We start from the raw sequence: 18,338 nt of genomic DNA, 5'->3' as shown, positions 1-18,338 counted from the left end.
TCCTCTTTTCCATTCTATCAAACACAAAAGCTTTTGGATAAAACATTTTAATATTAAGATTTTGTTTAAAAAATATATGCATACATTTACATTATAGATACTGATGATATAGATACTCCATAATGTATTTGCATTATTATACATGCTATTATATATTCTGCACAAGTAACAAATTATAGGTAAATTGCAATAGTATACAGTATAGTGCATAATTACAAAGTCAGATCAAATGGCTTCAGTCAGATGGTTTCAATAAAGAACCTTGTGAATTTATGCCACATACTCTAGGTAATAAAGCTGATTACTGAATAAACATGGATATAATATTTACAATTAAACAGAATAACAAAAAGCTTTATATTATTCTTAAGAGTATTACGAAAAGGAGAGACCTGATAAACGGTAGCATAACAATATATAAAGAAAAAATAAATGCTATGAATCTAATCTAAACTGCAATTTCCTCCTAGGGATGAATATAGTAAAATCCTATCATAAACTAAAATAATGGATATATGTTAGCGATAACATGAAAGTTTTTTCAAAAGCTCTCAGGTTAGCAAAGCAAAGTTTTCTTTAAAAAAAAAAAAAGGTTTTACTTGTAGGCCTACTTTATGCATTCAGTGTGAATAAGAACAACATAAATCCTCTTAAAATATTGGTAAAAGTGTAGATTAAAATTTTTCACATTTTGCACATGCATACAAAATGATATAGTAGCGGGGAGAATAAATAATGTGGTATTATGTATATATGATTTATGAATAAATTACACTGGTGGCCAAAAGTTTGGAATAATGTACAGATTTTGCTGTTTTGGAAGGAAACTGGTACTTTAATTCACCAAAGTGGCATTAAACTGATCACAAAGTAAAGTCAGGACATTACTGATGATTTTGATCAAGTCTAGACAGGCCCCATTTCCAGCAGCCATCACTCCAACACCTTATCCTTGAATAATCATGCTAAATTGCTAATTTGGTACTAGAAAATCACTTGCCATTATATCAAACACAGTTAAAAGCTATTTGGTTTGATAAATGAAGCTTAACATTGTCTTTGTGTTTGTTTTTGAGTTGCCACAGTATGCAATAGACTGGCATGTCTAAAGGTCAATATTAGGTCAAAAATGGCAACAACAAAAAAAAATAGCTTTCTCTAAAAACTCATCAGTCAATCATTGTTTTGAAGAATAAAGGCTATACAATGCTTGAAATTGCCAAAAAAACTTAAGATTTCATACAATGGTGTACACTACAGTCTTCAAAGACAAAGAACTGACTCTAACAAGGACAGAAAGAGACGTGGAAGGCCAGATGTACAACTAAACAAGATGATAAGTACATCAGAGTCTCTAGTTTGAGAAATAGACGCCTCACATGTCCTCAGCTGACAGCTTCATTGAATTCTACCCGCTCATTACCAGTTTCATGTACAACAGTAAAGAGAAGATTCAGGGGTGCAGGCCTTATGGGAAGAATTGCAAAGAAAAAGCCACTTTTGAAAAAGAAAAAAAGGTATGAGTGGGCAAAGAGAAACAGACATTTGACCAAGAGTGTTATGAATCTTAACCCCAGTGAGCTTTTGTGGGATCAGCTAGACTGTAAGGTGTGTAAGAAGTGCCCGACAAGACAGCCACATCTATGGCAAGTGCTACAGGAAGTGTGGGGTGACATGTCACCTGAGTATCTGGACAAACTGACAGCTAGAATGCCAAGGATCTGCAAAGCTGTCATTGCTGCACATGGAGGATTTTTTGATGAGAACTTTGAAGTAGTTTAATTTGACATTTTTTTTCAAATTGTAATAGTAATTTTTCACGTTATTAATGTCCTGACTATACATTGTGATCAGCTGAATGCCACTTTGGTGAATAAAAGTACCAATTTCTTTCCATAAGAGCAAATTCTGTACATTATTCCAAACTTTTGGTCGCCAGCGTATCTAATATAAAAATGTTTAATAAAATGCACCTTGTTGGAGAAATATTAGCTATTAGATAAACTGATATAAAAGTAACAAAGGTAAAATTAGCACAATTATAAGAAAGTATATATCCATCTTTAACATTTCAATCATACTGATAACACAAGGAACATTTCATACGTTCTCCATTTTAACACATCCGCCATCACTAAATCTAACTAAAGACGCAAGACCGTGTATGGCTATACACAATACCAGCGGGAGGAATCCTTCTCCAGAACTTACTTCTGCAGACAGTATGTTATCCTTTTTCCTTAACAAAACATTGCATGATTTAAAAAGTTCCTCCACTCTGTGGAATTCATCCTCCTTTTGTAAGAAAACAGGGATGATGTCCTTGCAGAGCGGCCTGCAGTTAGCAGTCAGAAGATTTGTCTAGGTTTAGAGAAAACAAAAATAATACAATAAAAAACTGCTAGTTTGGATTTTTCTTACAACTTACTTGTCTTTAGCACACATTACTCCAAACATTTATCAAAGTTCATATGTTATGTGAAAGTACATGTTTTCAGACACTTGTACAGTCATAGATCAAAGAAATTAGCTTACCACATTAAAGGGATAGTTCACTCGAAAATGAAAATTCTGTCATCATTTACTCACCCTTCTGTCGTTCCAAGCCCATTTGACTTTCTGTGTTCTGTGAAACTCAAAAGGAGGAATTTTAAAGGATGTTCCGTTCACTAATTTAAATACAATTGTAATAGATAGTGACTCACTTTAAAACGTACAAATTGCTCATGCATCATATTCCAAGTCTTCTTAAGCCACACGGTACGTTTTGGTAAGAAACCCAAAAGGTTATTTTACAGTGAAAATCCATTTACAGTGAAGAGCCATGGCTATCCTTTGCACATTCATGAGCGCGTGTGAAGCTAGTTCACATGTTCATATATTCAAGTGCTGTGTTTTCTTATGCAAGGTTTACTCTTGAGCTTTTGTCCCCGTTTCCACCTGGTATTAAGATGCATTTCGAGTGATCCGATCACATGTGGTCAGCCCTAAATACAGGTCTAAATGGGGTCTAAAACGTTTTGTGATCGGATCACAAAAACCACATATGAATGTGGTCAAAAACACATGTGACCACATCACATTTGATGTGTAAACGCTAATCCGTCCTGTACGTGTCCCGGCAGCAGTGAAATGCCACCCCAACTGCTGCGCTAAAACATGAGTGTGGGAAATAACCATCTGATCGGAAAATTTTAAAAAGCGGATACATACACAAACACGAGAGCTTCACGGATCTTCTTCATATCACGGATCTTGATATCAACACAGTTGAGAAGCATGAACACCTGAAGCTCCTTTAATACAGGTAATCCACTAGAATAACGGATAATTCTGCTTGACATGTTGCATTTGTGCTAAGATTAAATTTCTAACTGCATCTGGGAACAGTGTGACAGTGTGGCGTTTTTTTTTTTTCACGCTTTCTTTGTCTTTTCTGACTTTGTTCGATTTATTATCATGCAGTAACACCTTCACATGGTGATTGATGTATGTCGTCATGAAACAGAGACCCTCCCCTTCAAATCCGAACACAAGTGGTCACAGGAGATGCATTTAAATGACAAGGTGTAAACAGCGATGGGTCTCACCTGACCACAAGTGATCGGATCACCCGAGATGCATCTTAATACCAGGTGGAAACGGGGTCATTGTGAACAATCTTCTTTCATGTATGCTCATAAATACACAAAGGAGAGCTATGATGGAAGTCAAGACTTATACCTTCAGAGAACTTGATGCATGAGTCATATGAACTACTTTCATGATACTTTGGGGTCCTTTTTTAAGCTTTAAAGTCAGTCAGCTTTGTCAAAAGCCATTGTATTGAAATCAGCAAATGGGACATCCTTTAAAATTCCTCCTTTTGTATTTTGTAAGTCATACTGATTTGGAACAACATGTGTGTGTAAAAGTTAACAGGATTTTCATCTTTTTGGGTGAACTATTACTTTAAACCTTATATTATTTAGTAAGAGTGTGAAATAGCTCAAACAATGCTGAACTTACTAAATCTTTAAGACTTCTGAGACCTTCAGAAGTACAGAAATGTCCTAGCAGGTCCAGTCCATCATCTGTCAGTTCTGAAAATAAATAAATAAATAAAATAAATAATAATAATAATAATAAAAAGTTATTGGTGTATGATGCAGATGAATCTATAGACTTGCACACAAGATTCTTTTGAGTTAAAGGCTCTCACAAGCTGAAGCTTAAGGTGAACTAACCCTCAATACCGCTGATCAGCATATGCATGGCAATCAGAACTTGTGTGCTTTGCTTGGTTGCTTTTGATGAACTTCCATTCGGATGGAATACGGCTGTATGACAACCATTCTGTGATGATCCGTACATTTCAGATGCAAAAGGAAAGTCATTGTAATCGGCTGTTGATAGCTGAGATCCATTCTGATTGGACAATGCCATCGATGTTGTGGTGAGACCACCCTTGTCAAATGGTTCACACTTCAGCAAGTCTAAAAATGTACTAATGATCTGGCTCTGTTCCTCAGACAACTCATCCTTGAAGAAGCATGGAGCTTCATCACTGCTTAGCACCTCGAGCTGAGAAAAACAGAAAGATAATGAGATAAATTATATAACAAAATGTGATATAAGGAGGAACAAATTCATTCATAATCAGTGGGGCTCCAAAGTCCATTTGTGGGAATGCTTTTTACACTGTAAATACTAATAGTTATATCAAATGGTAAAAAAAAATAGTTTACTCAACTTAAGCATAAGTTTTACTATTCTTACTAGTTTTAATTAAGTTACCATTACTCTCTTAACCCTAAAGTTGTAATTAATAAAAACATTTAAGTGGTCCTAATTAAACAATACTTGAAATGTCATATTTTGGAATCATAACTCAAATATATTTGTTCCTTAAACTTTTGCTTCGAGTACTGCAAACTCAAAATTATCAAGTATAAAATTGTGGCTGTGTGGAATACCCATAATCCCTTGCTCTTGAATAAATTATGAATATTTGGTCAAAACTAAGGAACCTATGTAGAAAAATAATAATTCTTATTTGAAAATGTATTTAGTTTTAATTCTTATGGCTATTGTTGTTGTTTTGTTGTAGCTGGTTGATAGTCACCATGAGGGTGATTAGTGTTACCTCTGATGAACTTGGAGCCTGTTAAGTTTAAGCCATTGTCCTTTACTCAACAGTATTCTACAAAAGTGCAGATTTATGAGCATCAAGAAGTACTGAGTATATCCAATGTGGCAATATGGCTAACCCAGAGTCCAGTCATAATTTCTCTTATACTGTATAAGACATGATGACTCCTTTTAAATATAAACAATGATACTTTAATCACAGATGAGTTAAGTTTTCTAGTAACTGGTTAACTTAAAAAAATAGTTAAGTTTACTTGAGCCAAATAAGTACGTTTACTTATGCAAACCCACTGCCTTGGAAAAAGTAAGATCAACTAATTAGATTACAGTGTATTTAATACAGTTTGTTTTTAATGAAATATTAATATTATTTCATGCCATCACTCACCCTATCCATCAAAGCTGATAGGACGGATCGATCCAACAGAATTTGTCTCAACAATATCAGTAAGGAGGAATGACACTCATCAGACAGATCATCCAGTGAACAAAACCTAGTCTGAGCATCTGCAAGTGCTACAAAGAGACCACAAACACACATACATCCTTAAGAAAACATAATATAGATGGTTTCATATCCTATATAAAAAAAATATGGCAAGATCATTCTGACCAGCCAAACTGTTTTGGGAACTGAAAGGGGAAGTGGGTGTAAATGGGCAATCTAACTTCCATTCCTGCCAACACAATGCACTCAAACACACACCTTTCTTCAGGGTACTAAGCGGGGACCCCTCCTGAATCTCTTGTTTCAACAGACCATCCACCTCTGTGTAACCGGGAAAGGGATTCTGAGAAATGTCATCTTCCTCAATCCCACTCGGCTCAGTGCACAAATCTACACTCCAACAATCACAAAAAAATATTCAATCCAAACACAGAGAGTCCAAATATATACAGCATGTACACTTTTCTAACAGATTAAACAAATAATAATAATAATAATAATAATAATAATAATTAGTACTTAAAATTAATTATTCTTAACCAGGGGGAATATGGGACGATTTTGCTTTGTTAAATTTACAAAGATTAACACTACTTATGAAACTACTTAAAACAGTACTATTAGATTAAAATGACAACTTTTAATTGTGATTCATCTCAAGATTCTTTTCAGTTCATTTTTAATAAAAACAAAATGTGTACAATGTGTGCACGCATACGACACTCATAGCAGAATATACAGGTATGTGCTACTTGGTATGTCTGTTTTTCACCCACAATACTGATTGCTTTTTTTAAAATTTATTTAAGTGAGTTGAATGATAATACTAAATGATTATATCCAGTAGAATATGTTAGAAGGAAATCATTTCTGGTTTGGTGTTGGTGTAATAGTACTTTGGGCAGTGGGGGTACATAAGACAAAAAAGCTTGAGAAACACTGATTTAAATAACATTAATTATCAATACTATTTAGATATTTTATTACATAAATTAATAATAAATTAAAATAAATTATTAATAATAAAAAATTAACTTCAAATTAATATTCCAGGTTCAATACGTTAAGCTCAATCATCAGCATTTACGACATAATATTGATTACCACAAACATTTATTTCTACTTGCCCCTCGTTTTCTTAAATAAAAGCAAAAATCTGGGTTGCACTGAGGCACTTACAATGGAAGTGAATGTGGCCAATCTGTAAACATTAAAATACTCACTGTTTCAAAAGTATAGCCGCAAGACGTAAACAATATGTGTGTTAACACCTTTTCTGTGTAAAGTTATAGTCAATTTTACAACTTTGTTGCCATTACGATGTCAACAAACCCTAAATTGACTGTAAAAATGATGATTTAAAAAACTTTAGAGCTCAAATAATACACAAGTTTAAACAGAAGAATTAATGTAAATGCTTTTGTAAAATTACAAGCTTCACATTTCTGCCTTTAAACCCTCCAAAAATTGGCCCCATTCACTTCCATTGTTTTCTTTTAATGAAAAGGAGGGATGACACAAAATTCCTTTAATGTTCTAGTAGACAGCCACACAAATGTCACTTACCAAAATAGCCATCACTGTTGAGGCTCATTTCAATGACACTGTAAGCCATTACAGTGTCTGGTGGGATCTCTATGGCAATCTTAGAGTTGAGTTTACCGCTTCCTTTCATGGACATCTGAAAGACCATAGACACATTCATTCATTCAAAACATTCATTCATGCAATGACGTAAATAGCTACAGTCTGTTAATCCCTGAACATGCACACAATTCTTACAAACCTCTGCAAAACTTATTCCCAAAATCCCGTGACAGCTGCCCTCCTCCAGTCCAGTACAGGAGATTGTGCATTCACAGGTGGTAAAGATTCGTTCTTTAAGCAGGGTAAAACCCATTTTCCTTTTCATTGACTGCTGAATCAAGGAGTGGCAGAGGTCCACCTTCCTACAGGGGCCATCAATACCAACAGGTCAAATCAAAACCAGAACAATTACTAAATTACAAAGACAATTAGCCTATAAGTTGTGCCTTGTAATTAGTCATCTGCTAACCCATGTAAGCTTATACACATTACATGTTAAGAGATAAGATTCAACTTTAGGTCCAAAGTGAAGGGATCAGTTAAGAAATATGACTAATTATATAATCATTTTCAAATCATAATAATAATAATAAAAAGAATGCATAATATTATATTGTAGTGCTCTGGGTTTCAAAAAAACATAAGTTAAATTAAATGGACCAAATATGAGCCCACTTTCAAGGCTCAAGTGTAAAAACACTGTCATTCTACAAAGTTGGTCGTTTTGTCAATTTAAGTAGGCTGACATCACATACACGTTGCATGAGTGTTTTTCTCTAACCTGCCTCTGGAATCCATCAGAAGTCTTTGAATATTTACATCCTCCTTGCGAAGTGATGCACGAGATAAGGAGAGTTTAAACGTGCCTTGTCCAGTAGCAGACATGGCGACACCGCCACCACCCACCTTCGCATATCCACTCACAGAGTCCGTGTACATTCCCTGATATTTCACAAAGTCTGTCTCCTCAAGCACTGATACAAAGAGAGATATTTATTTTAATAAGGACAGAAGTCAAGCAAGTTATTATTTTTATAGCTCATGAACATTCTTACAGACACATTACACTAACAGTTACATTTCCATTAGGGCAGTTTTGTGCACATCAAAATGAACTTGTACATGCTGAGAACATACAGTATTGAGACTTACAGTATATCAGTGTTATTTTTGCTAACAAAAAAAGAAAGAAAAAAAGAAAACAATATTGTTAACTGCAATAAAAATAAAAGCTAACATATCTGGAAAAACAAAAACTATATCTAAAATAAAAAAAAGTCTACAAATTAATTTTAGTTTTACTGTTGGGTACACAGTTTTATACATTTTTAAACCTTTACAACCTGCCTTCATTAAACATGAAAATGACACTAGACAGAGATAATACTAGATGGCTTTGAGATATTTAACAGTGTTAAGCATTTAAAATATATCAGTCAATACATTAAAGGGATAGTTCACAAAAAATATATATTCTCTCATCATTTACTTACCCTCATACCATCCCAGATGTGTATGACTTTCTTTCTTCTGAACACAAAATATTTCAGAACAATATTTCAGCTCAGTAAGTCCTCACAATGCACGTGAATGGTGGCCAGAACTTTGAAGGACCAAGAAGCACATAAAGGCAGCATAAAAGCAACTCATAAGGTTAAATCTACATCTTCAGAAGCTATATGATAGGTGTGGGTGAGAAACAGATCAATATTTAAGACCTTTATTAATATAAATTCTCCCTGCCCAGTAGGTGGCGATATGCACAAAGAATGCGAATCGCCAAAAAACAAAAGAATGTGAAAGTGAAAGTATAAGTGAATATTTGTAGTAAAAAAGGACTTAAATATTGATCTGTTTCTCACCCACACTTATATCGCTTCTGAAGATATAGATTTAACCACTGGAGTCTTTTGGATTACTTTTATGCTGACTTTGTGCTTTTTTTCACTTGAATTGTACGGACCTACAGAGCTGAAATATTCTTCTAAAATTCTTTGTTTGTGTTCTGCAGAAGATAATCATACAGATCTGCAATGGCAATTAAAATTTTTGGGTGAACTATTCCATTAACCAAAAAAAAAAAAGTTGCATACTCTAATATTTAGTTGGACCACCTTTAGCTTTGATTACGGCGCGCATTCGTCTTGGCATTGTTTCAACAACCTTATGCAACCTCACAACATTTATTTCCGTCCAGAGTGGCATACATTTTTGTCCGAGATCTTGTATTGATGACGGGAGAGTCGAACCACTCCTTAAAGTCTTCTCCAGCATATCCCAAAGACTTTCAATGGGGTTACGGTCAGGACTCTGTGGTGGCCAATTAATGTGTAAAAATGATTCCTCATACTCCCTGAACCACTCTTCCACAATTTGAGCCTGATGAATCTTGGCAGTGTTATCCTGGAATATGCTCATGCCGTCAGGGAAGAAAAAATCCATTGATGGAATAACCTGGTCATTCAGTACGTTCAGGTAGTCAGCTGACTTCATTTTATTGCCGCATAACGTTGCTGAGACTAGACCAGACCAATTGAAGCAGGGGCGGACTGGGAAGAGAAATTGGCCCGGGATTTTACATAGAAACTGGCCCTAAAGTTGACAGTGTCGCTGTCCTTTTCTGCATATCGTTTTGTGGCCCGTTCTGCATAACGCGGCGGCCCATTTCAGTTTATTGCAGCCCATTCGCGGCCAGCCCTTCGGGAAAAGTCCCAGTTCTCCTGATGGCCAGTCCGCCCCTGAATTGAAGCAACCCTAGATCATAACACATAACTCTTACTTTCACTATTAAACAGCCATGAGTTGTACTGTCGATTTTTTACGATGTGATTTCACCAAGCGTTTTAGTGATCTACGATCACGATCATTCAGTATTTTTTTCCGACCATATTTCTTCCTCGAGGCTGATGGTTCACCACTATCCTTCATGGTTTTAATAATGCGTTGGACCGTTTTTAACCCAATCCAGTGATTTCAGCAATCTCCTTAGTTGTTTTCTTTGCTTGATGCAGGCCAATAATTTGACCCTTCTGAAACACAGTAACATATTTTCCACGACCACGGGATACGTCTTCCGACATGGTTGTTTAAGAAATGAGAAGCTATACACTGCATCAGTTAGGGTTAAAAACAATTATTGCCAGCTGAAACATATTAATCACTGCAATAATGATCCAATCAAAGGCTCTTCTACAGCAACTTTTTTTGGCTAGGCAGTGTAGAATTAAACTTTAGCAATCGAAAGCCATGTTTCCACTATCGGACCGAACAGTTTTGAGCACGGTTAATAACAGTTCTAGTAGTATTTTCACTTGAGATTGGTTCTGTACAGTATGATTACAAACAATTCCTTGCCAGGACTTCTCTGCGCAGTTAGCTAACCGTCCTCAACCATGCTGGTGGAATGCCTTTAATATGTGGTGACTCACAATTGGTCACTTTCTAAATCAGTACATTTTACATTGACATTTATGCATTTGGCAGACGCTTTTATCCAAAGCAACTTACAGTTCACTTATTACAGGGACAATTCCCCTGGAGCAACCTGGAGATAAGTGCCTTGCTCAAGGACACAATGGTTGTGGGGATCGAACCAGCAACCTTCTGATTACCAGTTATGTGCTTTAGCCCATTATGCCAACACCACTCTAAACACTTTCTAATCCTGATTTAGCACCACCACGATGGAAAGAAACCACAATTGTTACAATGGTCCCAGATCTGTACAGAACGGCATGGTTCCGCAACAAGAACCGTTCGTCCCAATAGTGGAGGTATTTCAGTACAAAAATCTGTATTTAAATTCAGACACTGTCATTCCTTTCCACGCAAACATGCTTCCTTTCACTGTGAATTAGGTTTATAGATTGCGTTTCATTCACAAAACTGCTATTTGCCTGTATCAATTAACATAGTTCTATTACCGCCTGAGGAAAGCAGGCGGTAAAATGAATTTTATTTAAAAGAGATGTTTGGGTACATTTTCTATCGATCATGCAGTAGTAATTAATCAAATAAGGACCAGATGATGCAGAAGAGTGCTATAAACTGGCCAGTATTTAGATGTAGAGTCAAGCGCACAGTGTAGTCAAATGCACTTTCGGTATGTCAAAAAGATTATTCAGGTGTCTGGATCACAGTAATGGAGTGATGCTGTTCAGTCCCGGCAGCGTGTGTCAGATCATAGTTGTCTGCTGCATCCTCTGCAATATAGCACACAGAAACTGCCTGCAAGATCAAAACTGTGCCGTGCAACTTGTGTTCAGCACAAATTTTGTGGCCGCATTTGCGCCATTGCCGGATCTGCATAATTCCATTCCATTTGCCGCTAAACTAGTGCAAACAGCACACGCAAATAAACAGCGCTTTTACCGAACGCAATTCATTCTTAGTGAATTCCCCCTCTGTCTTATATACTAGTCAGACATCAACTATTGAGCTCTAAGGCTTGAAAACATTGAGGTCTGAAAAGCAGGTGGGCCTGTGAGCTCTAGGATCTTTACCTGGTTTTATTGCTTTCCCCAGCAGCAGGTCTTGAAGAGTGAAGGGTGTAGGTCTGTACTTAGTTCGCTGCCAGAACCAAACTTTTTGGCTTTTCAGCACCACCGCAAGCGGCTTGAGTTTTTTTGAATCATTCAGACTGGAAGCCGCAATCAGAGCACCATGAGGATCTGTCTGTTGGACCAGCTTCTTTGTCGCTTTCTCAAACATCCCCTATGCAAACATGGCAACATTAATACATTCATTAAAGAAAAAGTTCACCCAAAAATGAAAATTCTTTCAATATTCACTCACCTCACTCAACTCATGTTGTTCCAAACCCATATTACTTTCTTTCTTCTATGGAACATGTTCAGTGTTAGCCTCAGTCACTATTCACTTTCATTGTATCTTTATGGTGACTGAGGTTTACCTTTTGCCAAAGATCTCCTTTTGTGTTCCATGGGAGAAAAAATGTCATACAGGTTTGGAACAACTTTAGGATGCATTAATGATGACATATTTTCACCTTTGGATGAACTGAAGCATGACCATTCTCTTCAAACTAATTAGATTAGGCCATATTAGATTTCTACCACACAAACTGCTTTTTATTTTAGCACAAAAATTTGCATTGTGATCTTATTTGACCACAAAATACTCCAATATTGCAATTGGGTGATTATTATCCTTCTATGTAAACTCTACCTATACTTTTCAAGCCGCCCTCCCATTCAGCTTTATGAATAGTCCCTGGGCCCAGTTATGCAGAGCAAATTGTATGAAATAAGTAACTGATCTTCTCACAGACACTTTTTTCCCCAGAGAGATAACTATTTATAGAATAATCTCGATTACATATTACTTTATTTGTTCATGAAACCAAAGCCATTTAACAACTGATTACCCAGTGTGATAAAAACCTGATAAACCACACAGTTACCAAAATGTGCAGAAAACTGGTCAATGAGAAATTCTCTCTTCATGCAACAAGCAGGGACAAAATACCAAAAAGGGGAATAAATGACAGAAGACAATGCAGAAGACAGGCTTACAATGCAGAACCTTGTAGTGTGTTACAGGTATGTTTGTTCATGTTAACTCAATAACACAGCATGAAAAAACTTTAGCTTCTAAGGGGCTAAAGTCAGTGGAGAACAGGAAGTCCCCTGGCATGAGGCCGGTGATTCCCATAACAGCAGTGTCTATTATAAACTGTTTTATTTAATGATAAACAACAGATGTGAGTGCAGGTATAGGCTAAAACTTTTAAGAACTTTCCATCATCCCTCTGATGGACAGGGTTGGGATGGCTACTTTTGAAATGTATTCCACTACAGATTACAGAATACTTGCTGTAAAATGTCATTTGTAACGTATTCCGTTAGATTACTCAAGGTCAGTAATGTAATCTAAATACTTTGAATTACTTTTTTTTAGCACTGGTAGATTTTTTCACTTGTTTTGACTATAAAAACTCTGCCAGTACAGTAAGACAAAATACACATGTTAAAAATACATTCTCTGAAAAACTTAAATATCTGCAGTGTTACTTCTAAAACAAGTTAAAGCAATTTGATCTTCTTTTAAGGATTTTTAGATATTTTTACAGAAAAACAATAAAAAAATTCTCATTAAGGGTAAGATTTTTGTCCTAATATGAAAGGTTACTAGATTAATAAAAAAATATGATCGTGGGGGCCTGGGTAGCTCAGTGGTAAAAATACGCTGGCTACCACCCCTGGAGTTCGCTAGTTCGCTAGTTCGAATCCCAGGGCGTGCTGAGTGACTCCAGCCAGGTCTCCTAAGCAACCAAATTGGGCCGGTTGCTAGGGAGGGTAGAGTCACATGGGGTAACCTCCTCGTTGTCGCTATAATGTGGTTTGTTCTCGGTGGGGCGCATGGTGAATTGAGCGTGGTTGCCGCGGTGGATGGCGTGAATCCTCCACTCCGTGGCAACACGCTCAACAAGCCATGTGATAAGATGCGTGGGTTGACTGTCTCAGACGCGGAGGCAACTGGAATTCGTCCTCCGCCACCTGGACTGAAGCGAATCACTATGCGACCACAAGGACTTAGAGTGCATTGGGAATTGGGCATTCCAAAATTGGGAGAAAAAGGGGAAAAATCCCCCCCCCCCCCCACAAAAAATTTGATCGTGTCTGGTAAAAGGAGCATGTAAAATGGCTAGAAATAGCATTTTAGCTTAGCATAAAGCTAAATGTTCACATGAATTTATCAAAATCAAATCAAATCAAATCAAATCACTTTATTGTCACACAGCCATATACACAAGTGCAATGGTGTGTGAAATTCTTGGGTGCAGTTCCGATCAACATAGCAGTCGTGACAGTGATGAGACATACGCCAATCTACAATAAACATCAAATTAACACAACACAATTTAAACATCTGTTATACATAATTAAACTCGACTTAAAACATCAAATTAACACAGCACAATTTAAACATCTGTTATACATAATTACACAACTTAAAACATCAAATTAACACAACACAATTTAAACATCTGTTATACACAATTACACTCAACAATATACAATAATAACATACATTGCACAGTATACAATATGCTGTTTTTGTTTTTTGTTTTTTTTTTTTTTTTTTTTTACTATATAGATACTATATAGATACACATTATTCAATAAAAATTAAAATATATATGAAAAAAAGTATATATATAGAATGTACAGTATTGTACTGTATTGACATTCAGGCTGTCGGTTGATAGTCAGTTGTTAAGAGAGACATAATATAATGACAGTAATATAATTTATGACAGTCCGGTGTGAGATAAAAGAGTAATAAAGTGCAGGGATGATGTATTTTGATCGTGGGAGATCAAGAGTTCAGAAGTCTGATTGCTTGGGGGAAGAAGCTATCATGGAGTCGGCTGGTGCGTGTCCTGATGCTGCGATACCGCCTACCTGATGGTAGCAGTGAGAACAGCCCATGGCTCGGGTGGCTGGAGTCTCTGATGATCCTCCGAGCTTTTTTCACACACCGCCTTGTATATATTTCCTGGAGGGAGGGAAGCTCACCTCCGATGATGTGTTTGGCAGTTCGCACCACCCTTTGCAGTGCTTTGCGGTTGTGGGCAGTGCTATTGCCGTACCAGGCGGAGATGCAGCCAGTCAGGATGCTCTCCACAGTGCAGGTGTAGAACCGTGTGAGGATGTGGCGGTTCATTCCAAACTTCCTCAGCCGTCTCAGGAAGAAAAGGCGCTGATGAGCCTTCTTCACAACGACTTCAGTGTGGACGGACCATGTGAGTTCCTCAGTGATGTGGACACCCAGGAACTTGAAGCTGCTGACTCTCTCCACTGGTGCTCCATTGATGGTGATTGGACTGTGTTCTCTGTCTTTTCTCCTGAAGTCCACCACAAGCTCCTTTGTCTTACTGACGTTGAGGGAGAGGTTGTGCTCCTGACACCAGTGTGTCAGAGTGTGCACCTCCTCTCTGTAGGCTGTTTCATCATTGTCAGTGATCAGACCTACCACCGTCGTGTCATCAGCAAACTTAATGATGGCATTGGAGTTATGTGTTGCCACACAGTCATGTGTGTACAGGGAATACAGTAGTGGGCTGAGAACACAGCCCTGCGGGGCTCCAGTGTTGAGGGTCAGTGATGAGGAAATGTTGCTGCCTATTCTAACCACCTGGCGTCTGCTTGACAGGAAGTCCAGGATCCAGCTGCACAGCGAGCTGTTTAAGCCCAGAGCCCGGAGTTTCTCATCTAGCTTGGAGGGCACTATGGTGTTGAATGCTGAGCTGTAGTCTACAAACAGCATTCTCACATAAGTGTTCTTTTTTTCCAGGTGGGAGAGAGCAGTGTGTATTGTAGATGCAATGGCATCATCAGTGGAGCGGTTGTTACGGTAAGCAAACTGCAGCGGGTCAAGATTGAGTGGTAATACAGAGCAGATGTAATCTCTGATTAGTCTCTCAAAACATTTGCTGATGATGGGGGTCAGAGCAACAGGACGCCAGTCATTTAAACAAGTTATTTTCGATTGTTTTGGAACAGGCACAATGGTGGATGTTTTAAAGCATGTGGGGACTACAGACAAAGAGAGGGAGAGGTTGAAAATGTCCGTAAAAACACCAGCCAGCTGGTTCGCGCACGCTCTGATGACGCGGCCCGGAATGCCGTCTGGACCCGCGGCTTTGCGGATATTCACCCGTCGGAATGATCGGGTTACATCCGCTACAGAGACGGAGAGTGAACTAACCTCTGTAGCTTCGGCCGTGAGAGCTCTCTCCGCGAGGGCGGTGTTATTTCCCTCGAAACGAGCATAAAAAGTATTTAGCTCATCTGGGAGAGAGGCAGCGGTGTTCATGGCGGAGTTTTTATTCCCTTTAAAGTCCGTGATGATGTTAATTCCCTGCCACATGCTTCTAGAGTTGGTGGTGTTAAACTGTCCTTCAATCTTACTCCTGTACTGGCGTTTTGCTGTTTTGATAGTTTTTCGGAGGGCATAACTGGCTTGTTTATGCTCCTCCGCGTTCCCGGAATTAAAAGCGGAGGTCCGCACATTAAGTGCTGCGCGAACATCGCTGTTGATCCACGGCTTCTGATTCGGATAGATTCGCACAGTTCTGGTCGGAATCACTTCCTCTACACACGTTCTGATGAAGCACATTTTTTGAACAAGAACATAGTTTATTTCTATTTCTGTTGCTCCAAACTTACTTCAGACTTACTTATCTGTCTGCTCGTATGAATGTAACACATCATAAGAAAGTGTTTCACCGCTGTTTAAACGCTCTTTGAACGCATCATTTATATGGATAAATGTTTTTCAACTGAAGAGACTAAATATTAAATGGAACAAATGACAATAAAATGCAAAGTAATCTCTTCAGTAATCAAAATACTTTTTGAATGTAACTGAATTCTGATTACCAATGATTTAAACTGTAACCGTAGTGGAATACAATTACTTATATTTTGTACTTTAAACATGTAATCCCGTTACATGTATTCCGTTACTCCCCAACACTGCTGATGGATTTAGAGTTAGTTAGGCTCCTCATCTTACAGAAGACTTTACTGCTCAGCTATCACCTGCCCCAATCAAGTAAAATTAGAGCCTGTAAGAGCATTGGATATAGGTAGCAATCACTTAATACTCCACACTACAAAAATGATAGCCTAGAGATAGACAATCTAAATAAAATCAAAACTTTGAATCAACATAACATTAAATGTCATGGTCGTAACCACCATAGACTTTAACGACGTGTCCTCCCAATATTCAAAACAGTGGTCAATCAATATTAGTTTTTCAGTGACCGATTTGGTAACACTTTACAATAAGGTTTCATTCATTAACATCAGTTAATGCATTAGGTATCATGAACAAACAATATACAGTGTGTGTGTTTTTTTTACAGTATTTATTAATCTTAGTGTTAGTTAATAAAAATACAATTGTTCATTGTTAGTTCATAGTGCATTAACTAATGTTAACATGTTAAACATTTTAATTTAAAGATATATTAGTAGACTAAATGTTGAAATTACAATCAACCAAGATGAATAAATGGTATAAAAGTATTGGTCATTGTTTGTTCATGTTAACTAATGTTGTTAACTAATGTTAACAAATGCAAACTTATTGTAAAGTGTTAGGCTACAACCGGTTCTTAAACTTTACGTGGATACATCCTTTAGAAAAGTTCTAAAAACGTGCATTAGACAATCCGTTATGAGCAGTTAATCTATTGTGACCTAAAATGTTCTAAATGCTTTATTGCTATGTCAACTTCCTAATTTAATGACCCAGATGGGGCATATAGGCAATAGGCAAAATTAATGTTGTTTTTCAAAAAGGCTAGTGAGCATGTTCACGGTATGAGTCTATAAACAGCATCCGTCTCCACCACAAGATTCTCTTGAAACTCCTTCAAACAATCTAATACCGCTTCCTTTTTAAATAACACGTGCACATGGGCACTTTTTCCCCTAACTATTTACAATTAGCCTACAATACATAAATTATTCATTCAATCATGAAATCAGATGAAGCGTCAGAATAGATAGATAGTAAGGAATTTATAAATTGTTTATAACCACATACTTGTTGTTGTTTAGGCAGTGAACCAGTTTTGCGGTCTTCGGCTGGTGAAGCGCTGTAGAACAACAGCAAAATAGCGGAAATCGTGATGTTTTATGAAAAAACTATGTTTTTATCAAGCAATATTTGTCATAAGACAACGGCTCTGTGTAACTAACAAACCCGTACAGTGCTTCTCGTGAGTCCTGACAGAAAATACGACCATTCAACAGTTTCACAGAAATGTAAATGCCTCCCTCCACTCCTGAGAAGTCCCCACAACCACGTGTGATGACATCGGCGTTAATAGGAACACTGTACTGTCTTTTAAATAGATGGGCGGTACAGAAATTCGGGTGACACAAACCACACGAATGACAACTTCCAGGCTGCAAACAAACTAATAGGCCTACATAGTGTGGAGTTGTTTGAACAGCTAAAAGCAGATTTGACATCTGCACCAGCCTTAACCAATCCTGATTATTCTAAGAACATTTGATCTACACTACCGGTCAAAAGTTTAGGGTCACTTACTCATTCTTTATTATAATTTTTTTTCTTCACATTTTAGAATAATAGTAAAGTCATCAAAACTATATAAATGTAACTATGT

The 18,338-nt window shown here is 37.2% G+C and overlaps 1 protein-coding gene across 1 annotated transcript; it reads right to left on the bottom strand.

The window, feature by feature from the left end:
• Positions 1-38: 38 nt before the first annotated feature.
• Positions 39-18,024, bottom strand: LOC127424898 (gasdermin-E-like). The gene is made up of 11 exons (XM_051670435.1): positions 17,915-18,024; positions 17,750-17,801; positions 11,668-11,878; positions 7,947-8,139; positions 7,365-7,527; positions 7,145-7,259; positions 5,837-5,968; positions 5,519-5,646; positions 4,227-4,563; positions 4,009-4,082; positions 39-2,361 (listed from the first exon to the last, which is right to left on the bottom strand). The coding sequence occupies exons 3-11, from the start codon at positions 11,873-11,875 to the stop codon at positions 2,101-2,103; spliced, it is 1,611 nt and encodes a 536-aa protein (XP_051526395.1). The 5' UTR covers positions 11,876-11,878; positions 17,750-17,801; positions 17,915-18,024; the 3' UTR covers positions 39-2,100.
• Between the last annotated feature and the right edge of the window lie 314 nt (positions 18,025-18,338).

The sequence above is a fragment of the Myxocyprinus asiaticus genome, chromosome 34 (genome assembly GCF_019703515.2).
Source record: "Myxocyprinus asiaticus isolate MX2 ecotype Aquarium Trade chromosome 34, UBuf_Myxa_2, whole genome shotgun sequence".
Classification (NCBI taxonomy): domain Eukaryota; kingdom Metazoa; phylum Chordata; class Actinopteri; order Cypriniformes; family Catostomidae; genus Myxocyprinus; species Myxocyprinus asiaticus.
The sequence above is the reverse complement of the archived record's forward strand: the minus strand, read 5'-3'. Positions and strand labels throughout refer to the sequence as shown.